At 40.2% G+C, this 22,103-nt stretch overlaps 1 protein-coding gene across 1 annotated transcript; it reads left to right on the top strand.

Moving 5' to 3' along the window:
* Positions 1-3,525: 3,525 nt before the first annotated feature.
* Positions 3,526-13,423, top strand: tmsb1 (thymosin beta 1). The gene is made up of 3 exons (XM_056242010.1): positions 3,526-3,631; positions 5,142-5,254; positions 13,063-13,423. Exons 2-3 carry the CDS (start codon positions 5,152-5,154, stop codon positions 13,101-13,103), a joined length of 144 nt encoding a protein of 47 aa, XP_056097985.1. The 5' UTR covers positions 3,526-3,631; positions 5,142-5,151; the 3' UTR covers positions 13,104-13,423.
* Positions 13,424-22,103: the final 8,680 nt, after the last annotated feature.

Raw genomic sequence — 22,103 nt, 5'->3', positions numbered from 1 at the left:
TGTTCTTTTGAACTTTCTATTCATCAAAGAATCCTGAAATAAAAATGTGAATAACTGTTTTCAACATTAATAATGATAACAATGAATGTGTTTTGAGCATCAAATCAGCATATTAGAGTGATTTCTGAAGGATCATGTGACACTGAAGACTGGAGTAATGATGCTGAAAATTCAGCTTTGATCACAGGAATAAATTACATTTTAAAATGTATTAAAATAGAAAAGTTATTTTAAATTGTCATAATATTTAACAATATTACTGTTTATTTTTTTTAATCAGATAAATGCACATTGGTGAGCAGAAGAGACTTCTTTTAAAAACATTAAAAATCTCAGCGGTCCTGAACTTGTGACTGGCCAGGAGGTGTGTGATGTCATGTCTGCTGACTGAAGTATTGATTGATGCACAGATTTGAGACGTCGAGAGTTGACGTGTGTACTGTATATCGTATGCAATTGAAAAAAGCTGTACAATTGTTCTCTTTTACTGAAATATGTAACAACCCAAAGGAAAATGCCTGTTTTAGTGACCACAGCATTACCCACATCCTTCTTTACTTGAATACACCTCAAATGCTGTTTGTCCAGCACGAGCATGTGAAACGGTACTTAATGTTTTTAATAAATGATAATGATAAATATGGTATTTTATTGGAAGATATAACTGGGACAAAGGTTTTCTCACTTTTTATGTAGCTCAAAAACTTAAAATTTTGTTCTGTTGTCATTTACATCATAATTTGGCACTAATCCCATATGGGATGAGCCTGGTTAAAACCAGACCATTCTCAGTTGTAACTGAGTTATGGTCTGGCAAAGCGTCATAGACAAATCATTTCCAGAGGGGCGTCACCAACGGACGTCGCGGATAGACCTACACCCAATCAGAGCGATGAAGGAGATGACGTATGCAGAATGGCAGAAACATCTCCGAGTGTTGTTCTTTGCTCGGTTTTTAACAAAAGGGAAACGTTCAAATCACTTGAAACAGACGCGATAGCTGATTGGAACGAGTGATGCTCGACGGCGGCATCCATCTTTGTAATGTAGGCTACAAAATCTGCTTCAAAATCCCAGTGCTGTCGTCATCGTGTAAAGCAACCCCCAACGTTTCTGATTGGTGCCGCGATTTCGACGGATTGGAAATGGGCTTGAATGAGCTCTTTGCCAGACTAACTTTCAGAGCAAATCTAAATTTGCCGGAAGTTGTCAGGGTTTTCCCAGGCTAATATGGGATCCTTTAAAGGGGTCAAATTCTGTCATTTACTCAACCTCAAGTCGTTCCAAATGATGAATTTCTTTCATCTGCTGAACACAAAAGAAGATATTTTGAAGAAGATGGATAACCAAACAGTTTATATGCCCCATTGACTTCCATAGTATGGAGAAAGAAAGAAAAATACAGGTTTGGAATAACTTGAGGGTGAGTAAATGATGACAGAATTTTTATTTTTGGGTGAACTATCCCTTAAACACAGAAAGGCTTATAAATGCTGTAAGGCCCGGCTCGATCGCATCCGATCAGCGGGGAAGGTCTCTGTGTGTTACTGTCTTTCCGCGTGGCAAAGTAATTTTGATTAAATCAAATACATTTCTCATATGTATTTTCTGGTTATTTCATCTGACTCCATAAATGAAAAGGTTTTAATGACATCTGTGTAACTCTTTACTGAAAATAATGTCTGAGTCGATTAGAATAAAATCAAATGTTTACAATTTATTACGTCAGGTAAATGTATCATGTCAATTTCATAATCAATTCAAAATATAATCAATACAATAACATCAAATGCTCTGGAATAAAGAGAAGAGATGCGGACCCGACATTAGGAAATACGTGAAGCCGAGAGTCCCGGCGGCTCTCAACACTCATGGGCTGATCTGAGATACAGACGGCCCCGAATCTCTTGTTGCATTTCTTTATATGACAGAAACTTCTTTCACATGTGCTAACAATGGTAATTTGCATTCAGAGGTTACACCTTTTGAGAACAGAGGACTATTTGTCTAGAGACCACCTTCCTTTGTGTGTGTTAAACTCTGAAAAAACCTTATTGTTTTACTTATTTGGAAATGAGACCTTTGTACCGGTCGCCCTGAGACATTTCAAATGATACTGAACATGTATAATACTCGATGATAATTATTCCCATTAAACCATTTAGATTCTTGTGTGAGTTTGGGTGATCTCTGCAAGAGTGGAGGATGAGGGGGAGAAATGTAGATTAGGATGAGGAGTTCAAATGTTAATTTGCAGCAAGGTCCTTTGTCCACTCGAGGAGTGGTCGTTCCTCAACTAGTTTTTCCAGTCTTACAATGCCTTTATTACAACTAGGCTATATTATGCCTTGTTCTCTGGCCTTCCAGCTAAATCTCTGAGCAGGCTTCAGTATCTTCAAAATTCTGCCGCCCGTGTGCCTACTCGTCGTACTTCTCCTCGTGAACACATTACACCAGTGCTTTCACCGTTGGCTTCCCAGAAATGTGAGAATTGATTTTAAAATTCTTATTTTAACATACAAGGCCCCACATGCGACTGCACCAGAGTAGTGATCTCATTAGCCCTTATACACCATCACGTTCTCTCCGTTCTTCTAATTCCCTTTTACTACATCCTTCATGTTAGCTTAAGACCATAGGGGAAAGAGCGTTTTCATACAAAGCCCCCAAGCTATGCAATGTGCTTCCGTTCCTCCAATCAGAAATGCACCAACACTGGGACACTTTAAAAATTTGATTAAGACACATTTATTTAAGGCTGTTTTTCTTTAATTGTTGTATTGCCCTTGTTGTTTCTGTTTGTTTTACTGTAGCGCTTTGGGTTTAAGAAAAGCGCATTACAAATAAAATATATTATTATTATTTAAGAGAAACGTAAAGTACTGTATTTTATCCATTAGGAGTTTTTATTTTAATTTAAAGAGCATTCTAGTTTGTTCCCCTTAGAATTGGTTAAAAAAGTATAAAATTATAAAATTTTGCATCAGGACCTGAAGATGTTAACGGCCACAAGATGGCGCTGCTGGCGCGTTCACTGCCTCTCTCTCAGTAGACCTTTACTGTGTATGAGGTAGACAAGCGTTGAAGCTTGTTTCCGCCACGGCATAAAACATTTGAAAATATTATTGTGATTTTTTATTTTTATTTAGCAATTATGACTTTTTTCCCCACAACTGCGAGTTACAATGGCTGAATTGCGACATATAAACTCGCAATTGCGAAATATAAAGTCAGAATTGCGAGATACAAAGTCGTAATTACCTTTTTTTATTTTTTATTCAGTGGTGGAAAAAAGCTTCCATAGAAACGTCTGGTTAAGATGCAGTATTTTGATTCGAGGTGTCTCTTCTCTAGAAACACGTTCACTGTGTTTCACTTTCACTCACTGTACAATCGATTTACCGTTACTTCACTGCGCTGCAGGATTATCCAATCAAAATGCAGAAACGCTGCAGATTTATCCAATCAGAACACAGTAGTGAGAGATTGGGCCAATCAGAGCGAGCGGATTACACGCCCGCTGTTGTGCAACGGGATGTGATGGCTATTTAAACCAGTTTCCCACCTTGAGCCCTGCACAGAGATTCTGTTTGAGATATTTTGTGTACCACAGCTCCGAGGCCAGCACCAGGTAAGGCTCTCGAATTATATCTTTACTTAATCTGAGAAAGAGACTGCGGTGTTATACCATTATCATAGTTTTTCGCATAACATCCAGATATTACCACGGACGTACGTGTCTCTTTAAAAGTGTATAGTACATTATTCAATTGTAAACATGCAATTATGAAATAATATACGTTTACATTATATATGCATTTAATATGTATAGTAATAATATGAAGGGAACTCAAAAGTGCAAAGAAAATTCAAGGAAGTGCAGCATATGCTTGTGCACTTGTGAACGAGAATGCGTAGTGTGTGCGTGTGCGCTTGCAGTTTAATTATTAAGCTTACTAGTTTGTAATATCGAGCATTTTGCGGTGTAGAAAAGGTGCGTATGCCTTTGCTTTGCGCAGTCTGTCATGAATTCTCATGGCGCATTCAAACCAGTTGCAGTACAACGTCACCTGGAACGTTTGGAACATTTTGCAGTATTTGGAAGTGTTGCAAAATCCCTGAGACTAGATTTGGCGCCGTGTCAGATTGGGTGTGGTGAAGACATGAGGATTTTAACGTGATCATAGGTTCATGCAGTGATCATGATCACACCTTCTTGTTCATTTACGTGTGTGTGTGTGTATCTGCTTTGAAAAGTTCTGATGTTGTTCAAATAACACTGTATGTCATCTGCAAATAAGAACATTAAGAGGGAACATCGAAGTCTTCAACGCACGAATAAAAGGGCTTGATTAGTTAAACCAATATGTTTTCAGGGTTACGGTGTCCATTGTGCATATATAGGCCTATCTGTCTTTTTGGAGAGATCTGACTTTAAATTAAGACTAAAAAGTGGATATGATCTGGCCCTTAAAACGAAATTATTCAGTCAAATTAGGTAATAGCTTGAATAAAACCATTTGATTTAGATAATTTTGCAATGCTTAGCAAAATATATTTTATGCCATGGAAAACCATATGGGAACAAAGTAGGATTACTTTAAAAAGTCTACTTGAGTGATTTTGTAAAATCACTTCCTGCTGTTGTGCAGATCTTTCTGTTGCTTTACCATTTTACTGACCTTATCTGTTAAACATACATGCGCAAGCGCAGTTAGATTTGATGTAAGGGGTTGCTAATAAGGGGTTGTGTAACCTGGGTTTTGTACACACACCTGAGGGGCGGGTGGGGCACGTCGACGTGTCCTTACAAAGTCAGGGAAACTTACACCTTTGAGGAAATAGCTCTTGGGTGGTTAAAAATGCCACTTCTGCTTTTCAAAAATGTGGTTTAACCACGGTTTAGATGCCGTTATCTTGCTGGCTATATTTGGCAACAGCAAAAGAAACACAAATACTGTCCAAACACACATTTGGTTTGACCAAAGCATTAGAATGTCAATAAGTCGAATAATTTGTGTAAAGAAAGTTTTGATTCGCGAACAGCTATTTTTAATGACTAATTAGGAAAAGATTAAGCAGACATTGCATGTAGAGACTGAAGCTGTCTAAAACATATTCAATTGCTTGGATTTTCACAGACTCTTCAAAATGAGTGACAACAACCCCGTTAATGACGAAGTGCAGAAATTTGACAAGAGATGTCTAAAAAAGACAAACACAGCGGAGAAGAACACCCTGCCGACTCAAGAAGGTAAGCGGGTTTGGTAGCCTCGCCCTCATGATTCATTGTTCCAGATCCCAGCTCACCCTTGCACAGTCTTGTGCAGATCTGACACGATAAAGCAAACATTACAAGCATATACACATAGAGGAATTCTGCTGAGATAAGAGCTGAGCTGAAGAGTACAAGATAGAAAGGAGTGGCTGTTGAGGGACTCCAGTGATTACCACCAGCAGCCAGATTTACAAAAGCTTGTTATGGACTTTAATCTTCATTTTCATTAATGAATATTGATGTAACACCCCTCCTCACAGGTATAAAATGTAACTGCATACGGCAGGGAATTAGAAGATGAGATCTCGGAAGTGCACACTTAAAGGGATAGTTCACCCAAAAATTAAAATGATGTCATTAATTACTCACCCTCATGTTGTTCCAAACCCATAAGACTTTCGTTCAACTTGAATGAATAACTTCATCAACTAATAAAGTCAATTCAAGTCCGTTGTCAGCTACGCAACTACCACTTTGACACTTCAAAAAGTTAATAAAGAGATCGTAAAACTAATCCACGTGAATTGAGAGGTTGAGACACGATCACTTTATATGATGAACAGATTTAATTTAGGCTTTTATTCACAAAAATTAATCTGCGAACATAAACAGAAGCTCAACCGTACTTGCTTGACACGCAAAAAAAAAACAACCTCTTGCTGAAGCTCAAACGTGCTGCGTAACACATGAGAATGAACCTCATTGGTTCTTGCTAAAGCTCAAACGTGCTGCGTAACACGAGAATGAACCTCATTGGTTCTTGCTGAAGCTCAAACGTGCTGCGTAACACGAGAATGAACCTCATTGGTTCTTGCTGAAGCTCAAACGTGCTGCGTATGATGAGAATGAACCTCATTGGTTCTTGCTGAAGCTCAAACGTGCTGCGTATGATGAGAATGAACCTCATTGGTTCTTGCTGAAGCTCAAACGTGCTGCGTAACACGAGAATGAACCTCATTGGTTCTTGCTGAAGCTCAAACGTGCTGCGTATGATGAGAATGAACCTCATTGGTTCTTGCTGAAGCTCAAACGTGCTGCGTAACACGAGAATAAACCTCATTGGTTCTTGCAGAAGCTCAAACGTGCTGTGTAACATGAGAATGAACCTCATTGGTTCTTGCTGAAGCTCAAACGTGCTGCGTAACACGAGAATGAACCTTATTGGCTCTTGCTGAAGCTCAAACGTGCTGCGTAACACGAGAATGAACCTTATTGGCTCTTGCTGAAGCTCAAACGTGATGCGTAACACGAGAATGAACCTCATTGGTTCTCGCTGAAGCTCAAACGTGCTGCGTAACACGAGAATGAACCTCATTGGTTCTTGCTGAAGCTCAAACGTGCTGCGTAACATGAGAATGAACCTCATTGGTTCTTGCTGAAGCTCAAACGTGCTGCGTAACATGAGAATGAACCTCATTGGTTCTTGCTGAAGCTCAAACGTGCTGCGTAACATGAGAATGAACCTCATTGGTTCTTGCTGAAGCTCAAACGTGCTGCGTAACACGAGCATGAACCTCATTGGTTCTTGCTGAAGCTCAAACGTGCTGCGTAACATGAGAATGAACCTCATTGGTTCTTGCTGAAGCTCAAACGTGCTGCGTAACACAAGAATGAACCTCATTGGTTCTTGCTGAAGCTCAAACGTGCTGCGTAACACGAGAATGAACCTCATTGGTTCTTGCTGAAGCTCAAACGTGCCGCGTAACACGAGAATGAACCTCATTGGTTCTTGCTGAAGCTCAAACGTGCCGCGTAACATGAGAATGAACCTCATTGGTTCTTGCTGAAGCTCAAACGTGCTGCGTAACATGAGAATGAACCTCATTGGTTCTTGCTGAAGCTCAAACGTGCTGCGTAACATGAGAATGAACCTCATTGGTTCTTGCTGAAGCTCAAACGTGCTGCGTAACATGAGAATGAACCTCATTGGTTCTTGCTGAAGCTCAAACGTGCTGCGTAACATGAGAATGAACCTCATTGGTTCTTGCTGAAGCTCAAACGTGCTGCGTAACACGAGAATGAACCTCATTGGTTCTCGCTGAAGCTCAAACGTGCTGCGTAACACAAGAATGAACCTCATTGGTTCTTGCTGAAGCTCAAACGTGCTGCGTAACAGGAGAATGAACCTCATTGGTTCTCGCTGAAGCTCAAACGTGCTGCGTAACACGAGAATGAACCTCATTGGTTCTTGCTGAAGCTCAAACGTGCTGCGTAACATGAGAATGAACCTCATTGGTTCTTGCTAAAGCTCAAACGTGCTGCGTAACACGAGAATGAACCTCATTGGTTCTTGCTGAAGCTCAAACGTGCTGCGTAACACATGAATGAACCTCATTGGTTCTTGCTGAAGCTCAAACGTGCTGCGTAACACGAGAATGAACCTCATTGGTTCTTGCTGAAGCTCAAACGTGCTGCGTAACATGAGAATGAACCTCATTGGTTCTTGCTGAAGCTCAAACGTGCTGCGTAACACGAGAATGAACCTCATTGGTTCTTGCTGAAGCTCAAACGTGCTGCGTAACACATGAATGAACCTCATTGGTTCTTGCTGAAGCTCAAACGTGCTGCGTAACACGAGAATGAACCTCATTGGTTCTTGCTGAAGCTCAAACGTGCTGCGTAACATGAGAATGAACCTCATTGGTTCTTGCTGAAGCTCAAACGTGCTGCGTAACACGAGAATGAACCTCATTGGTTCTTGCTGAAGCTCAAACGTGCTGCGTAACACGAGAATGAACCTCACTGGTTCTTGCTGAAGCTCAAACGTGCTGCGTAACACGAGCATGAACCTCATTGGTTCTTGCTGAAGCTCAAACGTGCTGCGTAACATGAGAATGAACCTCATTGGTTCTTGCTGAAGCTCAAACGTGCTGCGTAACACAAGAATGAACCTCATTGGTTCTTGCTGAAGCTCAAACGTGCTGCGTAACACGAGAATGAACCTCATTGGTTCTTGCTGAAGCTCAAACGTGCCGCGTAACACGAGAATGAACCTCATTGGTTCTTGCTAAAGCTCAAACGTGCCGCGTAACATGAGAATGAACCTCATTGGTTCTTGCTGAAGCTCAAACGTGCTGCGTAACATGAGAATGAACCTCATTGGTTCTTGCTGAAGCTCAAACGTGCTGCGTAACATGAGAATGAACCTCATTGGTTCTTGCTGAAGCTCAAACGTGCTGCGTTACACGAGAATGAACCTCATTGGTTCTTGCTGAAGCTCAAACGTGCTGCGTAACAGGAGAATGAACCTCATTGGTTCTCGCTGAAGCTCAAACGTGCTGCGTAACACAAGAATGAACCTCATTGGTTCTTGCTGAAGCTCAAACGTGCTGCGTAACAGGAGAATGAACTTCATTGGTTCTCGCTGAAGCTCAAACGTGCTGCGTAACACGAGAATGAACCTCATTGGTTCTTGCTGAAGCTCAAACGTGCTGCGTAACATGAGAATGAACCTCATTGGTTCTTGCTAAAGCTCAAACGTGCTGCGTAACACGAGAATGAACCTCATTGGTTCTTGCTGAAGCTCAAACGTGCTGCGTAACACATGAATGAACCTCATTGGTTCTTGCTGAAGCTCAAACGTGCTGCGTAACACGAGAATGAACCTCATTGGTTCTTGCTGAAGCTCAAACGTGCTGCGTAACATGAGAATGAACCTCATTGGTTCTTGCTGAAGCTCAAACGTGCTGCGTAACACGAGAATGAACCTCATTGGTTCTTGCTGAAGCTCAAACGTGCTGCGTAACACATGAATGAACCTCATTGGTTCTTGCTGAAGCTCAAACGTGCTGCGTAACACGAGAATGAACCTCATTGGTTCTTGCTGAAGCTCAAACGTGCTGCGTAACATGAGAATGAACCTCATTGGTTCTTGCTGAAGCTCAAACGTGCTGCGTAACACGAGAATGAACCTCATTGGTTCTTGCTGAAGCTCAAACGTGCTGCGTAACACGAGAATGAACCTCATTGGTTCTTGCTGAAGCTCAAACGTGCTGCGTAACACATGAATGAACCTCATTGGTTCTTGCTGAAGCTCAAACGTGCTGCGTAACACGAGAATGAACCTCATTGGTTCTTGCTGAAGCTCAAACGTGCTGCGTAACACGAGAATGAACCTCATTGGTTCTTGCTGAAGCTCAAACGTGCTGCGTAACACGAGAATGAACCTCATTGGTTCTCGCTGAAGCTCAAACGTGCTGCGTAACACGAGAATGAACCTCATTGGTTCTTGCTGAAGCTCAAACGTGCTGCGTAACATGAGAATGAACCTCATTGGTTCTTGCTAAAGCTCAAACGTGCTGCGTAACACGAGAATGAACCTCATTGGTTCTTGCTGAAGCTCAAACGTGCTGCGTAACACATGAATGAACCTCATTGGTTCTTGCTGAAGCTCAAACGTGCTGCGTAACACGAGAATGAACCTCATTGGTTCTTGCTGAAGCTCAAACGTGCTGCGTAACAGGAGAATGAACCTCATTGGTTCTTGCTGAAGCTCAAACGTGCTGCGTAACACGAGAATGAACCTCATTGGTTCTTGCTGAAGCTCAAACGTGCTGCGTAACACGAGAATGAACCTCGTTGGTTCTCTCACGTCAAGCGAACATGCTTGAGCTTCTGTTTACCACAGCTGTTATGTGCGTTGATGAATGTTTATGTGAATAAAAGCCTATATTAAATCTGTTCATCATTTAAAGCGATAGAGTCTCTTCAGAAGATTTGGACTAAACCGCTCGATTCATGATTAACTTTACGTTCTATACGAACTTTTTGAAGCGTCAAATTGTCAGTGCATGGCTGTCAAAGCAGGGACATATATCTCTCAGATTTCATTAATATATCTTGATTTGTGTTTTGGAGATGAACGAAAGTCTTACAGGTTTGGATCATAATGAGGGTGAGGAATTAATGACAGAATTTTCATTTCTGGGTGAACTAACCCTTTTAGTAATGATCGACTCTTGAGTAGATTTAAGCATTTATTTTCTCCAAGAAAGGCCTTCAATATCTGTGTTCAGTACAGCTTGTCAGAAGACTAAAGGTTATCTGAAGATGCTCAGATCAATATGTCTAAAGCTAATGTGAGAACTACTACTAATAATTGTAAATATCTTCCATGTGATCCATTTAAATTTGTTTCCACAGTGTTTTGTTTTCATGATGTGCCTGAAGTCGTCCTTTGTTTTTCCCATTCAGTGGAAGTAGTTTAATATAGACTATGATTCATTTACATCTCAATTTGCATTTACAGTTTCCCCATAAAAAGAGAAAGAAATAAACAAGAAAATATCTTGCAGATCTGGATGCGCTGGCATTGTAATGATGATTTAGTCGAGTTACCTTTATTTATATAATGCTTTATACAATAAAGGTTGTTTTAAAGCAGCATATAATGTGCTGGAATACAAGTCATGCTCCAGAACAGTGTTAGATGAATAATGAACTAAAACAGCTCATTCAACTCATTCTGGGAGGAGCGTCCCGAGGAAACCCTGATCTATAACATTGTTTCTCAAAATGTTTTAGATGGCCAGAATGAATCCTTACTTTTTTTTTAAATACCACATGATATGGAATATGTAGCATTTGTCGCTTGATTTTTTATTAGATACTGGGTTATGGCTCTTAGATTTTTTTAATGCTACATTTAAGGCCCCTTTTAACCCAGAGTTAACCGTTTACACAACACCGTTTTCAACTATAAACTGAAAACTTTTGGGCCTTTTATTTACATGACAGCAGCATTTTTGGGGGACCTGAAAATGCAAACTTTTGAAAATGGGTTTCAAAGTGCAAGTTTTTGACAATTGTACCATTTTTGTCTCTGTGTAAGCAACAAAACTGCAAATGGCTCTGGCTCTACCACTGGAAAAAGCGTAACGGCTAATTTGGATCACGTGCGCCTTGATAACCAATCACATTACAGCCTGGACGTCATTGAGTTTCGTGACAGTCAATCACTGTTTGCGGATACCATAGAAATGAATGAGAAGTGCTGCAAATTGAATTATACCTGTCGCGCAATTGTCAATGACTTCTCACAGAAAACAATTTTTTTTTTGGTGTAAACTCTAAAAATAGATCAATCCAAAACCAATGTTTAAGCTCAAACATATTGAAGATTAGCCGAAGTTCTGTCAATTCAATAAATGATAAGCTTTTCCTCACAAAAGCAGTTTATTCAGCGTAGTAAAGCCTGTCCTTTATTAACATCCATTAAAAAACGTCCTCTTGTCTTCTCTTGTACCTATGGAAGCTTGTTTCCGCCACTGAATAAAAAAATAATAATAATAATAATAGCGACTTTTTATCTCACAATTGCGAGATATGAAGTCAGAATTGTGAGAAATAAAGTCGCAATTGCGAGATATAAAGTCGCAATTCTGAGAAATAAAGTCGCAATTGCAAGATATAAACTCGCAATTCTGAGAAATAAAGTCGCAATTGCGAGATATAAAGTCGCAATTCTGGGAAATAAAGTCGCAATTGCAAGAAAAAAAGACAGAATTTTGACTTTTTATCTCACAATTGCGAGTTTACATCTCGCAATTCTGACTTTATAACACATAATTGCGAGTTTATGTCTCTAAATTCTGACATCTTTTCTTAGAATTGTCAGATATAAACTCGCAATTCTGAGAAATAAAGTCGCAATTGCGAGATATAAAGTCGCAATTCTGAGAAATAGTCGCAATTGCGAGAAAAAAAGAGAATTTTGACTTTTTATCTCACAATTCTGACTTTTTTTCTCACAATTGCGAGTTTACATCTCGCAATTCTGACTTTATAACACATAATTGCGAGTTTATGTTTCTAAATTCTGACATCTTTTCTTAGAATTGTGAGATATAAACTCGCAATTGAGAGTTATCAGGCCAATTCTAAGGAAAAATAAAAGACTAACTTTTTTCCTCTCAGAATAGCTTATATCTCACAATTCTGACTTTACAACACGCAATTTCGACTTTATATCACGCAATTCTGACTTTATAACACGCAATTGCGACTTTGGTAACACTTTATTTTAAGGTGCTTGTAATAAGCAGTAATTAACAGTTAATAAGACACTTATAAGACCTTATAAGATGCATATAAGATGCATATAAGCATTAACTAGCCTACTTCATATAAGGGTTAATTAAAGGTCCAGGCTCTGAAGAGATCAGGGAAACTACTCCCTCTTGGGAAGGTACATTTTTAAGTGACTGGGAGTTTGTGTTACCATTTATGTTTGTTCGGCTGTTCTAAAAGTGCAATGTATTGATACTTGAGAAATTTATTATTTAATTTAATTTATTTATTATCATTAGTTAATGCTTATATGCATCTTATATGCATCTTATAAGGTCTTATAAGTGTCTTATTAACTGTTAATTACTGCTTATTACAAGCACCTTAAAATAAAGTGTTACCGCGACTTTATATCAATCAGATCTGACTTTATATCTCGCAATTCTGACTTTATAACACGCAATTGCGACTTTATTTCACACAATTTTGACTTTACAACACGCAATTGCGACTTTATATCAATCAATTCTGACTTTATATCTCGCAATTCTGACTTTATAACACGCACGGATAGTTTTGATAATGTTGTTGCCTGTTCGCGAAAAAACGCAAAGGAAAAACGTTTCCATTTTTAGTACATCGTTGAGGTGTAAACGTACCCTGAGCCCACAGTGTTTAACCCTGGGTTATGAAACCCTGAGATAGAAGCTTGAGAAGGCCATCTGTTTCTCTTCTCTTGTTCATTGTTGCACCTCTCTCATTCCATCTGTTCACAGATATTGAGCAAGAAAAGAAGGCTGGAGATGGAGCGAAATGAATCCTGCCACGCATCTGCCATTACATCCTCACGCTCCCCGTCCCGACCCCCGGACGTCTGCTCTACTCCTGCATATCAGATCACTTTTAAATTGAATGGCCTTTTTAAAAACGACGAGAATCATGTATTAATTGAACCTGTGGATATGTTCGATCTTTTTAACATGTGTTATTTAGAGAGGAGATCTGGGCTGTTAATGAGCACATATCTGTATCCGTCATTACCAACTAATGACTGCCCACATCAATCCGGTGCCATTCTGCATTCTTTAAATGACATGTGATATGATATTTTTGTTTAATAAAAAATGGTAAAAAGTTCTACAATGTGTCCAATCGCTTTATGAAAATGATGTATATATTTTAGTGCTGGGCAACAATTAATCGCATCCAAAATAAAAGTTTGTGGTCACATAACATTATGTGTGTGTACTGTGTATAATTATTTTGTATATATAAATACACACACGTGCATGTAGATATATTTAAGAAAAATGTGTTATTTATACATAAAATATTTATATATAATATAAATGATGTATAAATATATACAGTAAATACATTTCTTAAATATATACAGTGCATGCATGTGTGTATTTATATATACAAAATTAATCTACACACTACAACACATATTATGTAAACACAACTTATTTTGGATGCGATTAATCGTTGCCCAGAACTTATATATATATATATATATATATATATATATATAGCTGCCTAATAATGCAGTTCACCACTTATTAGATCGAGTTAAAAAACGTATCGGATTTAAACCTGAGAGGTTGTGTTTGGATATTGGATGATGTCACCCTCTGGGTGGTTTCTACCGCGGCCACGTCACTCTTATCTTGGTCACGACTAGCCACTGTAAAGCTCTACACCTTTATAGATTCAGGAGTCAGGTAGGCGTATAATATTCTCTTCTATGATTATTATCCCCCACGGCCCACTCAGTTGTGACCGGTTGGCAACCTTGACTGACGTTGTAAAGTCCGTATTTTTCAGACAGTCCTTTATGATACCGCAACATGATTCTTACTCTACAGCAATAAACAGACTGGGACAATACTATTCAGAGTTTTGAGGGTAGTCCTCATTCTCAATTCATTATTTCTTGCAGAGGCTAAAGCTAAACACACCATGGGCCAAATACACAATAGCATTTTAAGGCTTTGTTCAATATAGGATTTCTATAAGAAAAAGGTGTGTTCTTCTGAGGGTTTCTGCTTGCTCTCTCTCTCTCTCTCTCTCTCTCTCTCTCTCTCTCTCTCTCTCTCTCTCTCTCTCTCTCTCTCTCTCTCTCTCTCTCTCCAGAAATCTTCCACAAACACACAAAGAGAGCTAAAAAGGCCCCATTTTATAATCACTAATGATGCACAATATCTCTACATTTGCGCACATGTTGCTTCTGCTTTATTTGTTACATTACTTGTGTCGATGCTTAGTTTTTCCTGCGTCGTTGCTTTTCCTGTTTGCGTCAATGGCATTAGCAATACACACATTTTTTTTATTGAACATCTGATCAAATTCCCACCTTTCTAGACATTTAGTTACACACAACAATGCTCCTGTTCCCCAGAACCCATGTTCACCCACACACACACATAATGCATCATATGTCATCTTTATCTTTGTGCACAGTATATGTTTTTGTAACCTTATGAAAACTTCATGGCCCCAAGATCTGTAATTCTCTGCTTTTTATTAAATCTTTTCTTATAATTTAGATCTTTATCTAATGGTTTAGAAGAGAACAGTTTATTTCTCTTGATAGATGATATAAAACATGTTATCATCACCAATACTCATTAGGGTTAGTGAACTTCTGCTTCATACTTATCCTGCACAATGTGTGCTAGTGACATGAATGATAACTCAAAACCCACAGCTTGATGAGGGGATGTCTGATATTACTTTTCTTACTTTTAATTATATATCCTTTTTACTTTTCTCTGATCAGACAGATACATATTGCCCGCTGAACACTAAAATGATGTGGTAAGCAACTCGCACAAACAGGATACACTCTAAATAGTATGTCATTTGTTACTGAGGAGATCGCAGAGATAAACAAAGCACATACAAATAAAGACAAGAAACGACAAGGGACAACTGAAACTCTGCTATATATGTAAAACTAAACTAGACACAGGTGTGAAAATCATTGGTAACCATAGAAACTAACAGGGATATAATCAGTAACATAGAAAACCAAAGCTAAAGAAACAAAATTATCAAAATAAAAGTCCACTTAACTAGTGATTGGAGAAAAGAGGCTTTTTGAAACTTTTGAAACAATCTATTGAACCAGTTGCTACACAAAATGATTCATTGTTTCACTGTTTTTATTGAAAGTGTAATCTATTAAATGCAATTAACTTATCAACTAATACCATTAAATATGAAGGGTCCGTCTATTATGTGTAATTCAAATTGTTTGGTTAATGGAGAGCTTGATTTAATCAGACCAATAAGAGACTAACTAAAACTCTTCCTTTTTAATATACAAATGTGTTAAAAATGTAGCGTTTGCAAAACCAGACACTGCTCATGGGTTCGTATCTGAATGATTTGTTCATGAATCAGATCTGACTCTCAAGCGTAACTCGCGCGATCTGCTTGAAGTTGTCATCAATGAATAACTCCTTAAATTTAGGCCTGTTCTCCACATGAAGCTACCATACAATCCTATGTTTTTATATGGTACTACTAAAAAAGTGCTTTTTTGAAGCTTGAAAGAGACAGTCCCTATTAATTGTAATATGGAAAAGAGCGACCAGTACAACATTTCTCCTTTTGTGTTTCATGCGTGCCAGAAAGGCTACATTGAATGGCGAAGGCTGTTAAATTTTAATTTTGGGGCAGGGACCATTCCTTTATTTCTTTTGTTTTTAAAGGAGTTTTATCTTATTATAATGTACCACACCTTTACGCAGTTGCATAAAAAGCCAAAGGGTGTGAGGGAGTGAATTCTCAGAAATAGTGCATGATAACGGTCTTTTATAGTAGCCTACAGTCTAACACATTTCAGAATGAGTTAATGTCATTTGTAAATCTAATGAATTACAGAAATGCAGGTTTTGGTTTATTAAGTATGGCAACATATTGCACCATGCTTAGCAACTACATGTCAACTAACTCTCATTTAGTAGACTGTCTGCTACTCTGCTTTATGCCAACACTTTATTTTGATGCTCCCCAAACACACATTCTACTAAATAGAAGTAACTTTGCACAAATTATCCAGATTTTTTACTTTATAACAAACAAATGACAGATATGAGACACAGAAGGTTTTATTCAATAGCGTAACATTCTGGCTTCATGAAACATTCCTCAAACAAATCCACTTGGATCGTGTTTTTCCAGACCATGTTGAGGAAAAAAGGATTTGTTTATTGTTGAGGGAAAAAATGATGGAATCATCAACAAAAAACACATTTAGTAGCCTACATTGTTGCTCCTTTTCTGCATGGCTTTCGACAGCCTGGATTCTTGGATTTCACTAATGAAAAACGATATTCCCCGTCAAGCTAGTTCCAACTTCCTCAGATAGCGGTTGGCCAACCCGATCACACTAATGCGTCTCTATAGCACGCATTTTGTTTATCGTGCAATTTATACGCGAAAATTAGTTTTTACGTGCATATGATACGCATGGGTAGGTTTAGGGTAGGTTTAGTAGTGGTGTCGGGTGTGTAGCCTACGTATTATACGTTCTCTTACGAGAGGTTCTCTCGTATTGCGTAAGCTAGCTTACGCTACGGGAAAGATTCATCTTTTCTGAGAAATTGAAGCCAAAAAATTATTCTATAATTTTGTATCCATTGTCAACGCAGTTCAGCTGCAGCAGACCATGAGCGGGCTAGCTAGCAGCTCATTGGTTCGCTCACAGAGAACTGCTTAAGCCTATGAGGAGACGCGAATGAACTCTCGGCCAATGAGAGTCTGACATGCTCTCATTGCGTCAGAGCCCGCCGAAACGGGCGTGGTCAGAGAGTATAAATTCGCCTCTCAGGCTGTAAACACTGATTTTCATCTCTTCAGCGAGGCTACACGCATCTGCTGATCCTGAGAGAAGCCACCGTCGTCGAAAAGGCAACTCTAGCGAGCATCTGGGAGACTGAGGAAGCCGCCCGTCTTCACCACCTTCAGCCGTCCTGCGAGCTATCGCCATCCGACGGATTTGTATCCTTTTTACAAAAAGGCTTCCTGTATTGTATTGTATCTAAAAGAGCCGAGCGTCTTTGTAAAGATGTCTCGTAAATCCTCCTGCGGTTCTTGCCGCGCTCTCCTCGAGACTGGAGACCGCCACGTCATCTGCGCTCTCTGCCTCGGATTGGAGCACGCCGAGCTCGCCCTGCGGGCTCGACTTCAGGCCACTAAAGTTGCTTCCGCGCCGTCACATCCAACACGGGTTGGGGTGCGGTCTGCGAGGGCTCACCGGCCTTCGGCCCCTGGTCAGCTCAGGAGAGTCTCCTCCACATAAACTGTTTGGAGATGCTGGTGGTCGAGAACGCGCTCACGCGCTTTCTTCCGCGCATTCACGGTCACCACGTGCTGTTTCGTTCGGACAATATAGCCGTGGTCTCCTATCTAAACCGTCAGGGCGGAGTCAGATCCAGGAATCTCTTCCAGCTGACAAAACGCATCTTAGTTTGGTCTCAGTGTCACCTGCTCTCGCTCAGAGGGACGCACTGGTCATCTGAACGACGGTCCAGACAGTCTGTCCAGGAACCCCATTCCCACCGGGGAATGGTCCCTGCACACTCTTACAGTCCAAAAGCTGTGGCGAATATTCAGCAGAGCAGAGGTGGACCTCTTCGCCTCAGAAGAGAACACCCACTGCCCAATATTTTTCTCAAAGAGCGAGGACGCGCTAGCCCAGACCTGGCCCAGCCGCCCGCTTTATGCATTCCCTCCGGTTTCTCTGCTACCACAGGTGCTTCAGAGAATCAGGGAAACACGCCACTTGGTGCTTCTCATAGCCCCGCGTTGGGAGGGTTAGACTTGGTTTCCGGAGCTCACTCAGCTGTCACAGACAGCCCCGTGGCCCATTCCAGTCAGAACAGATCTCCTCTCCCAAGCTCGCGGCACGATCTGGCATCCCCACCCAGAGCGCTGGGCACTACATGCGTGGGTGATCAACGACTACCCGTTGCTTTGCCAGAGGGAGTGTTAAACACGATCACGCAGGCTAGAGCGGCTTCTACTAGAAGGCTCTATGCGTCTAAATGGTCTGTGTTCTCTAAATGGTGCACCCACAGAAATTTGGACCCACGGTCATGCGAGGTCCCTTCCTTGCTAGTTTTTCTCCAAGAGATGTTGGACAAGGGCAGGTCCCCGTCCACTCTCAAGGTGTATGTGGCAGCCGTCGCAGCGTTCGTTGAACCTCGGCACGGCCAGTAACTGGGCAAAGAGGGCTTGCTCATCCGCTTCCTCAGGGGAGCTAGAAGGATGAACCCCCCGCGCCCCCCTTCGGTGCCGATTTGGGACCTTTCCATAGTTCTCGAAGCTATGAAAGCCCCCCCATTCAAACCGCTAAACACCGTGGACCTCAAATACCTTTCGCTCAAAACCGTTTTTCTGCTCGCGCTCGCGTCAGTAAAACGTGTGGGAGACGTTCACGCGCTGTCCAGTAGCGCTTCCTGTCTCGAGTTTGGGCCCAATGACTCCTTAGTCGTTCTCAAACCTAGACATGGTTATGTCCCAAAAGCGATTGGTACCCCGTTCAGGGCACAAGTTATTTCCCTATCGGCTCTGCCGGCTTCCGATAGCGAATCTGACTCTAATCTCCTGTGTCCGGTCAGGGCCCTGAGATTATACATTACTCGCACTGCTCCGGTCAGACGATCCGAGCAGCTTTTCGTTTCGTTCGGTGGGCGCACCAAGGGGTCGGCCGCCTCGAAACAGACTCTATCCAGATGGATAGTTGATGCCATTGCAGCCACATACGCATCAAAAGACCTGCCATGCCCTCTGGGCATCAGGGCTCATTCCACTAGAGGCATGGCCTCATCGTGGGCATGGTCCAGCGGAATTTCCATTCATGACATTTGTGTGGCAGCGGGATGGGCTTCCCCCTCCACCTTTGTCAGATTTTACAATCTGGAAGTTCCCGCCTTGCAGGCTAAACTACTAGCAGTCTAGTATGTTAGAGCTCTTCTGGTTGAGCTGCACTATAGGGAATTATTCACTCAGACCGGTTTCGCTCTGTCCCTCTCTATCATGTGCTTATGTACTACACAATCTCCGGCCCGTTCTGCTGGCCTTTGTCACAGGTACATATATTTATTCCCACTCATAAGGGTTCCCCGGGGTCTCCCCTGGGACTCATAGTGGATGCTTAGCATGCACGGCGTTGACCAGGTGTTCCCATAGCGTAAGCTAGCTTACGCAATACGAGAGAACCTCTCGTAAGAGAACGAATCGGTTACCTAACGTAACCTCGGTTCTTTCTAGATGAGGGAACGAGTATTGCGTTCCTGGCAGTGCTTGTGCTACTAGCGTTCTCGCTTCATTCTATGAAAACCAGTGTTTACAGCCTGAGAGGCAAATTTATACTCTCTGACCACGCCCGTTTCGGCAGGCTCTCTCAGTTGGCCGAGAGTTCATTCGCGTCTCCTCATAGGCTTAAGCAGTTCTCTGTGAGCGAACCAATGAGCTGCTAGCTAGCCCGCTCATGGTCTGCTGCAGCTGAACTGCGTTGACAATGGATACAAAATTATAGGATAATTTTTTGGCTTCAATTTCTCAGAAAAGATGAATCTTTCCCGTAGCGTAAGCTAGCTTACGGAATACTCGTTCCCTCATCTAGAGAGAACCGAGGTTACGTTAGGTAACCGATTCGTTTCGGTAGGATTAGTGGTGTGGGGTGCGTGTGTATTACACGCAATAAAGTGCTTATCAAATGCACGCGAAAACTGCGTATCATGCACGTAAAAACTCATTTTCACGTATTTATTGCACGATAAACACAACGCGTGGTATAGAGACGCATTTTCATGCTTTGCAGATCAGCTTCATGGACCAGTATTATACCTTCAATTTTTGAGTTTGAATTTTTGATTGAGACCCGGACTGTTTGCTGGCCATGCCATTCAGTCGATGTGAAAGCTTGAACACTTTCTGCTCTGTGGCAAGATGCATTATCATCCTGAAAAATGATGTCATCATCACCACCTAACATATTTGGTAACACTTTACAATGGTTCATTAGTTAACTACCTTAGTTAGCACTAACTAATAATGAACTGCACTTATACAGCATTTATTAATCTTTGTTAATGTTAGTTTCAACATTTACTAATACATTATTACAATCTTGTTAACATTAGATAATGCATTGTGAACTAATGATGAACAAACAATGAATGACTGTATTTGTATTAACTAACGCTAACAAATATTAACAAATACTGTAACAAATCTATTGCTCGTGGTTAGTTCCGCTTAGTTAATACATTAACTAATGTTAACTAATGAACCTTATTGTAAAGTGTTACCACATTTTCTTTTGATGGAACGAGAAAAGAATCCAAATTTCAATGTACACCTGTGCATTTACTGCAACCTCATATTATAGATGAGTTGGGAAATGTCTTTATATGTTTCATTAGAACAGGAACGTTCCAGGATCATCTTCTTGGCTAATGCAGATTTGTGATTCATCACTGAATATCATTTTCATCCAAGCATACATGATTGCTTCTCTTTATCCCACTGTAACCTTATTTTCTTTAAGTGTTAGCTAGTAGGCCTACTCAATTTTCATTTGGCTTTTCTATATGTAAAGCTGGTTTCTTACAGTTCCGTTGCAAACATTGGCTCCTGTTTCTGTCATTTGTTTTGTTGCGCATTTTCTACTGTATTTTAAAAGCACATTGCTTTGAGATTTCTATCCTGACGCTTTCACTTCTTGGTCTGCCCATATATTTTCCTTTAACCTTCCCATTTAGTTTATTTGCACTGAATTTTAGACTGGGAACAACCAGAACAACCTCTTTGGCCACAATCTGAGTTGAAATTCAATTGCTAAAGGGAGTTTTATAATCCTTTCCATTGTTTCAACAACTCTTTTATTGGGGCCATATTTCCTTTCATTTAGACAAGTCGAACAACCCGTCAAGGTGTGTAAGCACTCTCTTTTAACTGGTGACTAAATTAGCATTTTTAGACTTGTCCCAATATTTGTTTTAAAATGGAAATGAAGCCAGAAGGTTAAACTATTGAACTAAATCTTTTTTATCGTATCTGTGAATTTTTTATTTGCTAAAAATGAACTAAGTGTGATGATTCTATAATTTTTTCCATGCCAATTTATTCTACTAACCCTAACCCAACAGTCTAATATTCTAAAGAGAGTAAGTTGACATGTAGTTGTAAAGTTGATAAGTAGAGTGTCTAAAGGAGACTATTGAAATAAAGTGTAGCTTTTAAATGCTTTTAAAGCACCATAAGAACGCATCGAAAGAGTGTGAAAGTTAACTTTGATAAATCAGTGAAGATGCTAGGCTTTAACTCGACAAGAATGTGTTTCACAGCACTTGGACGTGTGTGGTCATGTCTGAAGGGAAGGTATTTGTGCGCTGGCAGATGTCTGTGTGAGAGAGTGTAAATGCAGAGTTTCATTTGATCGCCAAACACAAAGAACATTACAAATATAATTATAAAAAGTGACCTAACTATTGAGAAAATAAATAAATAAAAATAAAACACATGGGTAAAACCTGCAATAAAACTACATTGATCCAAATGCCAAAGAACAAGAAATGTCTTCAGTGAAGTTTTAAAACTTTCAACATCAGAAGACAGCCTGATGTGTACCGGCAATTTGAAATATAATTTTAAACTAAACTCATTTGTAGAGTTGTTTTTATTTATTTAAAAATATATATGTTGAAAATGATTGGACTGTAAACACTTCATTTTGGCATGCAGGGATTGTTTGTGTGTGTGTGTGTGTGTGTGAGAGAGAGAGAGAGAGAGAGAGAGA

The sequence above is a fragment of the Rhinichthys klamathensis genome, unplaced genomic scaffold, assembly GCF_029890125.1.
Source record: "Rhinichthys klamathensis goyatoka isolate OS25496 unplaced genomic scaffold, OSU_Roscu_1.1 h1tg000687l_1, whole genome shotgun sequence".
Classification (NCBI taxonomy): Eukaryota; Metazoa; Chordata; class Actinopteri; order Cypriniformes; family Leuciscidae; genus Rhinichthys; species Rhinichthys klamathensis.
This window is presented reverse-complemented; position numbering and strand designations above follow the sequence as displayed.

What these genes read in the sequence shown, in the direction of transcription:
- tmsb1 (XM_056242010.1), top strand. Translation starts at nt 5,152, where the DNA reads ATGAGTGACAACAACCCCGTTAATGACGAAGTGCAGAAATTTGACAAG. An exon ending in CACCCTGCCGACTCAAGAAG is followed by an intron (nt 5,255 to 13,062) that starts GTAAGCGGGTTT and finishes ATCTGTTCACAG; the next exon opens with ATATTGAGCAAGAAAAGAAG.